The sequence below is a fragment of the Pristiophorus japonicus genome, chromosome 13 (assembly GCF_044704955.1).
Source record: "Pristiophorus japonicus isolate sPriJap1 chromosome 13, sPriJap1.hap1, whole genome shotgun sequence".
Lineage (NCBI taxonomy): Eukaryota > Metazoa > Chordata > Chondrichthyes > Pristiophoridae > Pristiophorus > Pristiophorus japonicus.
In genome coordinates, this window is record NC_091989.1 from 176,723,617 (window position 1) to 176,738,451 (window position 14,835).

General features: G+C 43.6%; 1 protein-coding gene across 2 annotated transcripts in view; it reads right to left on the reverse strand.

The window, feature by feature from the left end:
• The window catches only part of LOC139278983 (transcription factor Maf-like), a 389,896-nt gene extending 375,452 nt beyond the window's left edge, over nucleotides 1–14,444 (reverse strand). For both annotated transcript variants that reach the window (XM_070898283.1, XM_070898284.1), the window contains exon 1: nucleotides 12,843–14,444. In XM_070898283.1, the coding sequence (XP_070754384.1) occupies nucleotides 12,843–13,840 (998 nt within the window). In that variant the 5' untranslated portion in view covers nucleotides 13,841–14,444. The remainder of the gene's footprint in view (nucleotides 1–12,842) is intronic.
• Nucleotides 14,445–14,835: the final 391 nt, after the last annotated feature.

The following is a 14,835-nucleotide window of genomic DNA, read 5'->3' on the forward strand; positions in this document are numbered from 1 at the left end:
TGCTATAGAAATACAAGGTGTTCAGGTTAGGATCTCTAACCAAAATATTAACCTGTCCTTTGTCATCCAGGTGTCCATGGGCCTGCTACAACATCTGATTTTCTATCAGTTGCAATGCAATTGACAATATGACTAATTATTTTAGCAGAGGTGTAAAAATGGGGAATATCATGTGTATGTGTGTGTATATATATTTCGCAACCGTTCCCCCTTCATCTTGCGGGACACAGACATCGACCGGTTTATCCTCAGTTTCAATATTACTAAAGCAGCAGTGAAGGTTCACAAGTATTTCCACTCTAGTAACACCTGTCACCTCCGTTTGTTCTGGTAAGCCGTGGTGATGCTTCAGTTCTCGGATTTGTTGACCGAAATGGCTCCCCTCCCTTCTCCCAGTTTCTGATCTAAAACACTTGCGAAACCCACGCCACGCATCGCCTGTTGCGGCGGCCGGTGTAGGTGGAGTGACATTTGAAGGCATGCAGCTTTGGCGCATTGCTCTCGTCCCATTGCAGAACAATCCCGCTTGTGCTTTATTTTCTAGAACTAACTCGTCGATTTTTGTGCGTGTATTATTGTTGTTGCCAGCCTATTATTATTTAAATGCCTTGGCGGTTAATGTCTGCAATTTTTGCTTTTCAGTCAAATGTTCTCAATGAGAGGAGTTGACACGTACGCTGCAGCAACTTGACACTTTGGGGCGGAAAAGATGAGTGCGGTTTGTGTTGTGAAGCCGCCTCCCCCTAGAACAAAAACACCAGCACCTAACATTTCCCCAAATCGGGCGCAAATTCACAGCATGCAGCAGTCAGATTAATTCAAACTTCTGATCAAAATTTATGCACCTAGAATCGACGGATTTATGTGACTATCTAATAATAGATACATACTTTGTATTTATCTCCCGGATATCATGTGTGCATGTGAAATGGAGAAAGAGTAAAGGAGAGATAAAAGAGAGAAAAAAGAAAGGAAGGAATAAAGAAACACACAAAGAAACAAAGGACAGAAGGAAGGAAGATAAAGAAATAAATTATTCTTACATTACAACAGGGAATACACTTCAAAAGTACTTCATTGGCTGTAAAGCGCTTTGGAGGGGGGGGGGGGGGTTTCTGAGGTGGTGTAAGGCGCTATATAAATGCAATTTTAAAAATATATTATATATATAAATGCAAGTCTTTCTTTAATAAGCGAATGTAATTTGTGCAATATACACTAAATAAGTGTATGTAATTAGCAATATAATGCACCAAAGATGAAAAAGAAAAGATTGTACAGTACAGGTGCTGGTATGACAGCGTGAATACGTGCAGACAATGTGAGGAGTTGTGTGCAATTCTCCACTAATTCTATTCACTTTTCCTTTCTGAACACATTTTAGGTACTCGAATTGTATATGAATAGCCAATTCCCACTGAATGTACATTGGAGCATGTTTACAGGCCAGATGTTAGTCATCGACCACATCGCGTCCCGCATATGCCTGCTGCAGTGAATACTTTTATTGGCATCCCATCAAACTGCAACGAAAGCACATTGAAGGTAATATTGTTAATTCATATCTTTGTGAATCTGATTGTCCAATTTAACGCCGCGCCAGCCACTTCTAATGTGTCAGACACACGCACACTGCACCAATAATTCAATGTGAATTGGTGCCAAGCGAAGGCGCACCGAAGTTGTTCTTACTGACCTTACAGCTCTCGATTGTGGTGTTGCTTTCTACATTCTTTTAGAAACGATAACCACAAGTTAGGATAATAAGTGTGAATCGTGTTTATTGCATTTAGAGAAACTCATACAGATGTTGGATCGTTTTTCTAGAGGGAGAGTGAAAGGGAGCTGACCATCCAGGTAGTAGGCGAGGTGAGCGAGAACAGGAAGGCGATGAGAACCTGTGCGAGGCGGGAAGATTTGTCCAAGCACATTGGGATTTTCCTTTCAAAGGGTGGCCTGGTTTTCTGTGTAATTCCGAAAACAACATAAGGACATCACATAAGAAATAGGAGCAGGAGTAGGCCATTCAGCCCTTCGAGCCTGCTCCGCCATTCAATAAAATCATGGTTTATTTTTTTCCCTCAACTCCATTTTCCTGCACTATCCCCATATTCCTTGATTCCCTTAATAACTAAAAGAGGCTAACATGATTTCTTAAAGTTAGAATGAATCTCAAATGGGGACATATTCGGAATCTCGATAGACTACACTGTACATCCATTGGTTGCTGAAGTTGCCTCCTCTTTCCCTCGGCTCTTACACTCCTATTTTGAAATCTATGCAGGATGGAAGACTCTACCTTGACTTTATTAATGGTATTCTGCACTATCCACAAGTTCAGACGCAAACCCTTTGTCCCTGAACTTTCTTCCCACAGAGGGGACTGCGCTCATGTAGTCTGTGAGGAAAACGTTCGATTACAGGACCTTCTGCACAAACCTGCTCCAAATGCACTTTGTATGTCCCTGGCATGGATTTAACCTTTTAATTACCAGATGATCTGAGATGCAACCCGCTGGATATTAACTTGCTGGACCGACAGTGAATTCAAACAAAATCAATCCGAAGATCACAGTTGAAAGTAACGAAAATAACCCTCACCTCGCACCGAAACGCACCATTAAGGGAGTGAAACGTGTTATAGTTCACACCTTTTGCTCCAAATGTGCACACTGTAAGAAATGAATGAGATTGACAGGCTGATGCTCCCCATTTTAACTATACTGAGGTGCGGGTAGTCGCTCTGTGTGCAGTAGTCATTTAACATCAGCTTGCATTGAATGAAGTATCAGAGAAGGTTGTCAGAACGTTAAATTCTTTTAATCCCCAATATAAAGCCATATGAATTTTAATATTTTTCGCCACCAGTTCTGCCGGCGGTCCCCATTGGCAATGTGAATCTGTCTTTTCTCTCTCGGATGCCGACTGACCTGCTGTGCATTATCCTATATAAAAACACACAGATTTCCCTTCGTTGTCCCATTCCTCCTTTTTTTAAACTTTAATGTTTTGCTATTGGCTCGGGGTCACGTGTCTCTGCAGTAACCAAAATAACGCCAGATGCAGAAGGCGAGTCTTCGGTTTGGGCTGTAAATACGGTGTAAAAAGAAAATATAGATTTGCATTTATATAGCGCCTTTCGCGGCCTCAGGATTACAGCCAATGGAGTACATTACAGCCAGTGCAGTGCAAAGGAGATGTCCCCTGGCCGAGAATTTCAAAACAAAAAAGTATTCTTTTAATAATCGTAAATGCGCCAGGTACAACCTGGTACATTTCCATGTCTCTCACATTACTCAGTCATGGTGCAGTTCACTGATTGACCGAATACAACTTTTAGATGGCTTCCTTTTCGGCGAAGCGGTACCTCCGAGGCGTGACTGTGAATATTATACAACATAAGGAATGCATTTGATGACTGTAGGAGCAGCAATTAATGCTGGCCGTGTGCTTCACCCGGGCTGGATGTACACCAGGGTTTAGATTTACCCGCGTTAACCTTGGAAAGGTTCTGCTCAGCATTAAGGAAACGCCCCCAAGTTCATTCTGCACCCAGCCCGCAACTGTGAACGTTTGTCTTCTGAACACCCCTGCCCCCACAAAGAATTATTCATTTGATGACTCTGAATCTATTCCAATGAACAATTATACAAGGAACGTTGTCAAGTTGGATGCAGTTAGTCATAGTTCGGAACATGCGACTTGAGAAGCAAAATGAGAGCGCAGAGCTGAAACACGTTTACGCCCTTAGGTGACAGCAAGTGTTACAGGTCTGATGAGTGCATGTTCAGAAACGTGCGATTGCAGAAGACAAAAATGTACTAGGAATGTTACCCTCTGCCCCACCCGGTCAATTGGAATAGCTGGTTCAGGATTGCCAGTGGGCACCTTGCACTGGAATTTCGCCAATATACTAATTTGCTCCTCATGTGTTTAACTGTTCTGCAGCTTTTCATACATATATAAGATTCATATAAAACACAGATAAGATTCTGAGCGGGCTTTACAGGGCAGATGCTGAGAGGATGTTTCCCCTCGTGGGGTAATCTAAAACTAGGAGGCATAGTTTCAGAATAAGGGGTCACCCATTTAAGACGGAGGTGAGGAGGAATTTCTTCCCTCAGAGGGTGATGAATCTTTGGAATTCTCTACTCTAGAGATCTGTGGAGGCTGGGTGGTTGAATATATAGGCTGAGTTAGACAGATGCTTGAACTATAGGGGAGTCAACAGTTATGGGGAACAGGCAAGAAAGTGTTGAGGCGCAGATCACATCAGCTGTGAGCTTCTTGAATGGCAGAGCAGGCTCGAGGGGCCGTGTGGTCTACTCCTGCTCTTATGTCTAATGTTATTCAGGTTTAGTCCCCAGCCTGATAGTAATAACTAACTCAATTGAGCAATCGTTGGTGAGGGGACACGGCGTGTGTTTTGGATAACCCTGCAATTCGAAGTGTGGTGTCACCTCTTCCCAAACGATTCCAGAACATCACACCGGTCAGCAGCTGGATGGTGTATGTCATCAGCACCCTGTGCAGGTGCTGAACCATGCACATTAAGTTCTGTGACGGAAGCAGCAAGAAGGTAAATGCGTCTGTGTTTGGTCCAATCATATGCCACCAGGTACCTCGGTCGTTCGGCGCAACAAATATCCGTGACGTCTTCAAAACAAAATCTCCAAAATAACCTGCTCCCCATAACAATCCCCAAACAGGGGATTTGAGGGGGTTATTTTTCACCCAGAGGCTGGTCGGGATCTGGAACTCACTGCCTGAAAGAATGGTAGAGGCAGAAACCCTCACCACATTTAAAACGTACTTGGATGTGCACTTCAAGTGCTGTAACCTGCAGGGCTACGGACCAAGAGCTGGAAGGTTGGATTGGGCTGGACAGCTGTTGTTGGCCGGCTCCTTCCGTGTTGTACATTTCTATGATTCTATGAGCAAAAGATGGGGCAAAGTGAAGACTTTACTATGGATCCCTTGCAAATTCTCAAGCTGGCAAATTAAAGACATTGATTCTTAATGTCTAACCGCTGCTGAAATGTGCCTGGAAATGCAGTATTCCTGATTAAACCATCATCATCATAGGCAATCCCTCGAAACGAGGATGACTTGTTTCCACACCAAAAAAGGATGAGTTCACAGGTGTTTCAATGGAGGACCTAATATTCCAGATCCTGAACTACATCCTGAAGGGTGGAAAATGCCTGTGCGTAGATTTTTTTAACGTGGGGCGGACATTGCACACCAGCCACCACACGGACTTGACAGAGCTAGGTCTTGGTCCTGTGGCAAGGGTTATCCAAGATGACTGGAGACCTGCTCTGCTACACAGACCTAGTGTGCACACATATCGCAGTGTGGGCTGGCCCGTGCTGGCCCTGGGCCCTCGCCTCTTCTGGCTCCGAACTCACGCCTCTCCTGGGCCGCGACCTCGCCACTCCTGCTGTATCTGCCACGCTCCAATCACTGACCTCGATCTTGATGACGTCACTCTGCGCTGCCATCGCACTCCTGCACCAGCTCTCGCAGTACCTTGCAGAGGTATACCGCTATGCTGCCCATGGCTGCCATTCACCACTCCGTTTATGGCGCCGACCTGCCGCTGAGGATCAAGGGAACCTTGGAGTGCATGTCCACAGAACTCTTTTTGGTTGGATAACGAAATAAACGTTAAATCAAATGCCCCCCAATCTGGGGGGTGCATGTCCATAGATCCCTGAAGGTAGCAGGCCAGGTGGGTAAGGTGATTAAGAAGGCATATGGAATACTTGCCTTCAACAGTGGAGGAATAGAATACAAGAGCCAGCTGCGGCCTAACCAGTGTTTTATACAGTTCAAGCATAACCTCCCTGATTAAACCAATGGGGTTCCCATTGGCAGCTCCCATTCATGGACATGTCTGGGTCCAGTAAGGATCCCGATCTACATAAGAACATAAGAATTAGGAACAGGAGTAGGCCATCTAACCCCTCGAGCCTGCTCCGCCATTCAATAAGATCATGGCTGATCTCACATTAGAAAATTATTCAAGCAGGTCCTTTATTTAACGGATTCTAGCAGATTCAGAACACACGCCCCTAACTTCTAATAGTCACAGGTACAGACTGTTGGGGGCTTGAAAAATTGTTTTAAAACAGAAAAAAACCCTCACATATGATTGGTGGCAAGGTATGTGAGAGAGGTGCAGGATCACATAATCTAAATACAGGCAGTGGTGAAGATCCGGTGTGCAACTCCAGGGCGTGTTTTAAGTAGGTTAGCTCTGCCTCCCTTTCATAGAATCATAGGTATTTACAGCACGGAAGGAGCCTATTTCGGCCCATCGTGTCGGTGCCTGCCGACAAGACAGCTATTCAGCCTAATCCCACTTTCCAGCTCTTGGTCCTTAGCCCTGCAGGTGCACTTCAAGTGCACATCCAAGCCTCTACCACCCTTTCAGGCAATGAGTTCCACACCCCCACAACCCACTGGGTGAAGACATTTCCCCTCATATCTCCTCTAAACCTCTTACCAATTACTATGGGATCATCCTATTCCTATTATCTTGACAAGACTCTCGTGTACAAAGCGGTTATTTAGCATTGGGAGATAGCGGGATAGAGAGCTCGGGAAATGTCCAAGAGGCAATGAGAAGAGATAGAGAGATAGCTGATCTGCTCGGGTGTTCTCACCTCTTTATTGTGACTGATTTCAGTCTTTGCTGAAATTCCCGGGATCTTTCAGCCGAGTTCAGACTTCAGAGGATGTTTTCTGTCTTGTGATGTGACTCGCGTTCGCGTGTTAATCTTGCTTTATTGACAACGCTACCTTGACATATTGCTAGCGGCTGCAACCTTTACAGTTGGAGGGTGAGATGCTGTAGGTATTGTGTTGTTGCAAGTATTGCAGAGGACCCTGTTATTATTAATGCTTCAAACTATATAATAATTGTTCAGTCCAAACATTCTCCGCTCTGTGGAACATCTTTTGTACGGCTGCAAAGAGTTAAAAAAAATCAAGAATCTAGGACCAAGTTCAAGTACTGGAAGCTTTCCAATTTTAACCCTTCCTGGTCTGACGATCCGTTACATTTTAACCTTGCTTGCTTGGTCCATTTTTAAAACATGGGCTATTCTGGGAATGTGTTTTCTGATCCTTGTCAATTTCACGCACATTCCGAAAGAATGTGACATACACGAACATTGCAACACACACACAAAAAAACACTAGCAAATAATATTGCAAGCCAAAGATTAATGTCTCCCTGGAGTGATTCTGTATAAATCTAGACGCCTAAAGTTTAAATCCACACATATAACTCACACACATCTCACTATAAAGCTTCAGCTCATATTCTTCCACATGCTTTTCTTTGCTATCAGATCTATCAAGCAGTTACAGATTTACTAACTTCTCTATCAATTTGTTCCCGTTTCTTGCACTGTTTTAAGGCAGTTGTTGAAAACACGCGCACACACACATACACTTGCAGCAACACTTCAGCAGCTCAGAATTTTCTGCTCTCAGATTTGCTCTTTATAATTAAGACCTCGTCCGGCTGGCGAGCTCTGCGCAGCGGGACGGAATCACTGGTTAGCAAGTGGGTTAGTGAAAGGATAATTATACGCAACTTTTGTAATTTTTTTAAGTAATGAAGCTTGCAGTAAATGTATCAAAGACAGTCAAACATGCGGAAGCGGACAATGCAGTTGTATATCACAACCAGAGGACAGATGAGTAGACAGATTTTTTTTTACACAGTGAGTTGTTGTGATCTGGAATGCACTGGCTGAAAGGGTGGTGGAAACAGATTCAATAGTAATTTTCAAAAGCGAACTGGATATGTATTTGAAAAGGGACAAAAAGGGCATTGCTATTGAGCGGGGTGTGTGGACTAATTGGATGTATCTCTTTCAAATGCCGGCACAGACACGGTGGGCCGAGTGGCCTCCTTCTGCACTTGATTCTATGATATCAAGTGCGGGACAATATACAAAGTCAAGGAGGAAAGCGCTTCACTCTGGGCTCCATTTTGTCGACCTGCCACCGAATTCCATCTGTATACTGGAGCCATACATTTCTGCCTAATTATCTTTATGTAGGCCGTATAATGAATCTATATGGATAGTATATGCATTAAGGATCTGCGATTGTGTGTGAATAAGAGAGAGAGAGATGTGAGATAGACAAGAGTGGAAGGTAAGAGGACGAAGGAGGAGGGGCAGCAAATGAGCCAGAACAAGACAGGAGTATGCGTGTGAAAGACAAAACTGGGCTGAGAGAAAGTAGGTGTGTATGTGCGAGAGAGAAAGACTGAAAAGAGGACTGTGTGCGAGAGAAAGTAAGAAAGTGTGTGCGAGCTTGCGAGAGAAAGAACCGAAAGACTGAATTATGAGACTGAACTGCTTTTTCTGACACCTATACTTCTCCACGCAGTTTCATTGCTTACTGCACTTTAAGAGTCTAAAGCTGGAAGCTCTCACATTTCAGTAACAAAACGCCCCCTTTCCTTCTAACCAAAGCCGTGTCGTTGTATTCTCCCTCTTTTTGCTTGTTCTCCTTCTTGTTGATGGCAATCAGACCTTGGGTTAAGGAACAGAGTAACTGTATTGGGAAAATACTCTGCAATCCTCTGTAACGAATAACTCTGAAACAATGCCCCTAATTCTAACTCTTTTAATCTGCACACTCAAATACCACCAACCCGAACACGTGAGACTGATCTAATCTCTGCAAGACGCCGCGCCGATTTTATGTTCTATCGCACGACCTTTCTGAGGTTTGACATGTGCAGGAGCCGGGATGTTTAGAGGGAGACTCTATTAAGCAAATCTTCCATCAGTGTCTGCGCCTGAAAGCCACCGTTGACTTCCTGTCCTTGAACAGCTAGTGGATCCCACCACCTTTGAAGAAATTTACCTTGGCAATTTCCTCGTGCCTTACAAAGGAAACGCTGCGGGTCTGATACGAGAATCAAGCACAAATCATTCGGATTATTAATTACAATAGTTAATACTGAGGATTTAAAAAATATGTATTATCACACATCACTGACTGGCGTCAGTAACAAGATATTAGGAGACCAAAATTGTTTATCTGTCTGTCTATTTATTTGTCTGTCTGTCTGTCTATTTATTTATCTATGTGTCAGATTATCTATCTATCTATCTATCTATCTATCTATCTATCTATCTATCTCTCATGTATATATCATCTGAAATATTTTTAAGTAACTATTGTATGTTGGTTATTCGCTTTCTTTTGTGTCCGCTTTGCAGTACAGACCGTGCCGAAATGGCTCTTCTTCCTTCAGTCATATAAAACATCACTTCCTACCGTGGATGTTAGCCAGACACCACACAGACACATCTGATAATATTTACGTATTGTTTCACATCAATAAACTTTCAGCTGCTGCAATCATGATTAAAAACGTGGCTCGTGTGACAAACCAGATGCAATAAACATTTATACATGACCTAAGCCAGGCCGAGTTGTAAAAACAAGCACTCTTTTAACCCTTTGACTAGTTAGTTTTGCTTTCACTGTACATTATTCGAGCATGGCTATTGTTGATGATTCACAAAAGGAATAGTCAAAAGCGAACAAGCAAATACCTAATCCATCAGGTCACTTCTTCTAAGTTAAACGATACGCTTTTTTCCCCTGCATAAAATTGTACCACGGGCCCTAAGGAGTTAAAGTGCTTTTCCTCTCAAATTCGAAGGCCTGATATATTTTCCTGAAAACGCTCTCGATTTAACCTTTACCATGTTTTAACCTGATTGTGTTTGCAATTGGTGACCTTCCAAACGATCGATAGCGGCCTGTTATGTAAGAAAGACAGTATCAGCGTGCAATTCACCTGTTCTTAACTCTATTCCAAATTGAATGCCGTTTCCTTTTCTATATATATATATATATGTGGATATTTTCTCGCTGTAAAGTTTTACTGAAATTTCCACCACTGAGTGATCGGAAAATTCACCAGCCAATGTTTTATTTTATTTACTAGCATTATGATATTCCGTATCCCAAACATTGGATCTTGCTGTTGGATAATCGCATGAGGCCAGCCGAGAGAGAGAGAGAGATTGGCCGCTGAAGCCGGTGCATATTCTGTGCAGAGGCTAGAAAGGACTATAGACATTGAACGGTCTAACAGATGATCATTATGGACTATATATTAAAGTGTTTTATTGTTTATGTTTTACACCTATTTTATAATGTATAATAAATTCAACAATAGCGACAAGAACTGATGTAAGCTAAATTTAAGTATGAGTGTGCGGGCTGATTGCACCTTCCTACTCTGGCTAATCATTTTCGAGAAACACTGTATATATATACACACACACATACACACACACATATCGATGCATACATGTATATCCTTTATGTGCGCGGGTTTGAAGTTTTAAACTGTTCTTTCCAACCGACCCAATTATTTAGATTCAGTTCTTTCAAAAACAGAATAACTTCAGTAAAATTGTGATACTGTTACTCTTGGAAGTGTTGAATGAACACGAACAGACCCCCGTTCAGCGCTGTAAACACCAGGAACTCCTTTATTGCACATTTTCTAATTGAGAATGCGTTTGTCTGTACCTCCCTCCCCCCCAATAAACTTAAATAATATTTTCCATGTTAACTCTTCATCAATATTATTTTTTTAAACCAAGATTTTGTGTATTTAAGGCTAAAATACCAATTCTGAGTTTTAAAAGGTGTTTAATCTTTTGGTTGCAATTTCGAATCATCCACCTTTATCATCAGGACCTTGTGTTTTGACCAAACGTCTGAGCAAATAGAATTGTGGCATTTCATTGAATATTTTGGATGAAAATAGATCCGATAGGTCACTGACTGAGAAACTCTGATCTGGCTGGTTGGTGAACAGGATAACAAAACGTGACGGTGTCAAGCTTTTAAAACCCACTGTCCCCAAGACTGCCAGTAGCAGCCCTCTCCAGATGCTTTCCCGAGTTCCAGTCTATCTACAAACCCCAGCAAGTTCATGGATCCAAATGCGCACAAATCAGTGGCCCCTCCGAAAAAAAAATATGTTAAAGTCATTCAGCAACTTTAATAAGAAACGCCAAAAGGAAATAGGGCGGAGAATTGAAAGACAACACACGTGAGTTAAAATCACATGTGGTTAGTCAAGAATTCAAGATATTTTTAAGGGATTTGTATAACTTGAAGGCAAAGAAAAAGTATTACATTCTTGCCAGATTTCGAAATTTATTATAGTTTGTCTTTGGTTAAATTTGAACTGGAAAACATAAACACACACATACACGACCAGGGGAATATTCCCTAGAAATAAACTGCAATATCTCAAAACATCACTAACTGTTGCCTCAAACGAAAACAGAAAATGTCCAAACACTGATTCTAGCCTGTTGGCTGCGTAAAATGTTGCGCCTAAATGTACAATCCAGTTGTGCAAAACAGGAAAACTTCATCACTTCATACTCTGCGGCAGCAGTCGTATTTTCCATGCATAACTTTTTAATGTATTAGAGTTTTATGTTTTTCCTGCGATTTAATTCAATTTGCTTGCTTTTATAATATGTTCATTTTAGTGCCATTCAGTCCCGGAAATTAAAAAAAAACATACAACGCCATGAAAATGTCATCCCCACACACACTAACACACACAACACATTAGATTAAAGATCGGCTCCTCCCCTTTACAAGACTTTGGTTTGAAATGCAGTCTGTTGATAAAAGCGAAGGGCCATTGAAGTCTCACCTTCCGCTTTCCGGGGTTGCGCAGCGCAGCTGCAAAAAGTTCAACTTTTTTTGTAATTTTAGAAAAAAAATAATATTTATTTGCGGTCGGAAACCATCCTGTAAATTCATTCCGAGATGTTTCCCCTCCATTGTCCCATCAAAACAGTTCAACTCATTTTTGAAACATAACCATCTTACCTTAGTGCATTAGACTTCATATACATTGAGAGGGGGGAGAACATCCTAGAAGCTACATAGACCTACCTCTTATAATCTACACAACATTCGGTAATTTCGCATCTACAGCCGGTAGGGATACATATCTGTCCTTTTCTTGAAATATACTATCAAAGTGTAATTAAATTAGATGACATCCAAACACACACGATGAGCGAACCCATTGAAGCAGTCAGCTTCATGCTGAGTTACACAGTTAACCCAGAAACGCGTGGAGAGGGTTTTTAAGCCCATGTTTAATAAACTTATATACTGTTCTCCGTATCAACACACCGCTTTTATATATATGTATATATATAATGTCCCAAACATTACGGCAGTAACTGCGTTTTCTTTAGCAACAGTCCCAGTCTTTGTTATACAGAAATCCAGTCTGTCAAATTTTTTTGTTTGCAGGAACAGTTCAGTGCATAATACATAATGAGAGATCCTGATGGTTGCAAAGGCCGGAACTAAAGTCAAAGCAACTCCCCCCATTGCAGATGCAAACTTTTTTTTTCTCAAGGAAGGGGGTTGATGAGGAGCACACGGTGCATTTTTTTGTTTTCGTGTTTGCTTCCAAGTCAAAAAAAAGCAAAAAAAAAGTCACGAATATAATTTCTTGCCATGCCATAATTCATTAAAAAAAATCCATTTCAACAAGCTAATTAAATCCATACATGTCCAGCATGCAGGTTTATTATTAATATGGTCCTTTCATTTAAAAAAAATTATAATATAGCAAGCATATAATGCATGAGATGACAGGGTGGGGGGAGAAGGAACAGACGGCAGTTTTTTTGTGTTTTTAAAAAAACTTTTTTTTAAAGTTTTGGTTTTTCTAAAAAAGTTTTTTTTGTTGGAAGGGGGGTGAAGGGGGAGGCACAGCAAATCCACAAAAAACTCACATGAAGAATTCCGGGGAGGAAGGGTTGTCACTGGACGATCCCGTTTCTCTGAAGCCACTGGTTAGCAGTTTCTCGTATTTCTCCTTGTAGGTGTCCCTCTCCCGGACGAGCCGGCTTATCTCCTGTTTTAAGTGTTCGACCTGCTGCTGGAGTTGCGTCTTCTCGCTCTCCAACATGTGCCGCTGCTGCACCCGCTTGAAGCGGCAGGACTGAGCGTAGCCCCGGTTCTTCAGGGTCCGGCGTTTCTGCTTGAGCCGGGTGACCTCCTCCTTGCTAACGCCCCGCAGCTGGCGGTTCAGCTCCCTCACCGACATGCTGACCAGCTGGTCGTCGGAGAAGCGGTCGTCATTCCGCAGGTGTGGGTGCGGGTGCATGGCGCCGCCGCCGCCGGTGTTGGTGGTGGTGTTGTTGGTGGTGTTGTTGGTGGTGGTGCCAACGGCGGGCACCCCTCCCCCGGGGTGCTGGTGCCCCTGGTGGTGGTGGTGATGGTGGTGGTGTTGGTGTTGGTGATGGTGAGCCACCAGCTCGTCGCCGGCCATGTCCGCCCCAGCCCCGGCTCCAGCCCCAGCCGCCGGCGCATACTGCTGCTGTTGCTGCTGCTGTTGCTGGCTCCTGTAGCCGTCGAAGCCTCCTTGCATCTGCTGATGGGCGCTGTTGATCAGGGCCTCCACCGCATCCTCCGGCGTGAAGCTCAGCGCGTCGGGGTTGAGCTGCTGGTAGTTGGTCATCCAGTAAAAGTCTTCCAGGTGCGCCGCCTTCTGCTCTCCCGGGCTCGGGGCGCTGAAGCTGGGAGAGGGGGGCACCGAGCTGCACGGGGTGCTCATTGGAGTGGAAGACAGCGATCCCCCGATGCGGTTGCAGTAGCTGCCCGGATTGCCTTCCGACTCAACGGGTTCCTTTTTCACTTCGAATTTCATCAGATCGAAGTCATTAACATATTCCATCGCAAGGGGACTGTTGGGTAGGTCGGCGTTGCTGATTGCCAACTCAGATGCCATCCTTATACTACAATTGGTACTAAGACGCCCAGTCCTCCAAACTCCGGGACAAACGCCTGCGATCGCCGCGATCAGACTGTTCTGGGCAGAAGGAGACAGAGCCAGCTTGATTTCTTTGTTGGTTTTTTCCCCCCTCTGATTTGCTTGGTGGTGGGGAGGAGGGGGGGGGGGGGGTGTTATTATGATGAGCAAGTCTTGCACACTTCAGAATTTAAAAAAAATATGCTTGTTCCGGCTCCGATCTCTCACAGCATCGGTGGAAATATGAGCTATTTGAGCCTTAGCTTCATGGAATCTGCACAGCAGCTCAGAGTGTTGCCTCTCTCCCTCTCTCTCTCTCTCTCTCACTCACTCTGCTTCATCGTGGCTGCTCTTGGGGTAATTTTTTTTTGGTTGCTGGATGTTGCTGCTCTCACAGTTTTATAATGCTTGAAGGTAAGAGAAGGGGAGGGTGAGGGGGGTGGGAGGGGGGGGGGGAAGGGAGAGAGATAGAGAGACAGATACAGGATAAATTAAAAAAAAGGGAATGCGATGGTTTTGCAGGTTTTAAGGGAGGAAAAGAAAAAGACAGCCCCAACGCGTGTTGAGATTTTAGCTGGAGGACGGGGAGCGCCGGCTCTCTGTTTAAAAGCATCGCTGCTTTTATACAGGACTCGACGTCAGGTTCCGAATGGGAAATTGACTAACACTCGCAGCCAATGGGATGACGCATCGCCGTGTCTGTTTAGCATAAGAGTGAAGCCGGGGCAAACTTTTGAAGCTGTCAATCACACGCTGCGGATCAGCTGACTGTCAGCTGGGGAACTGAGAGAGAGAGAGAAAAGTTTTCTTATACTTTACGAGATATGCAGAGCTGAGGCGTCGTGGGATGGCAAACTCCGAGAGAACTATATCTATGTGTGTGTCAATATATAGGACAGTGTCCCAAGATACAACTTTTATAGAATCATATACATTTACGGCACCGAAGGAGGCCCTTCGGCCCATCGTGTCTG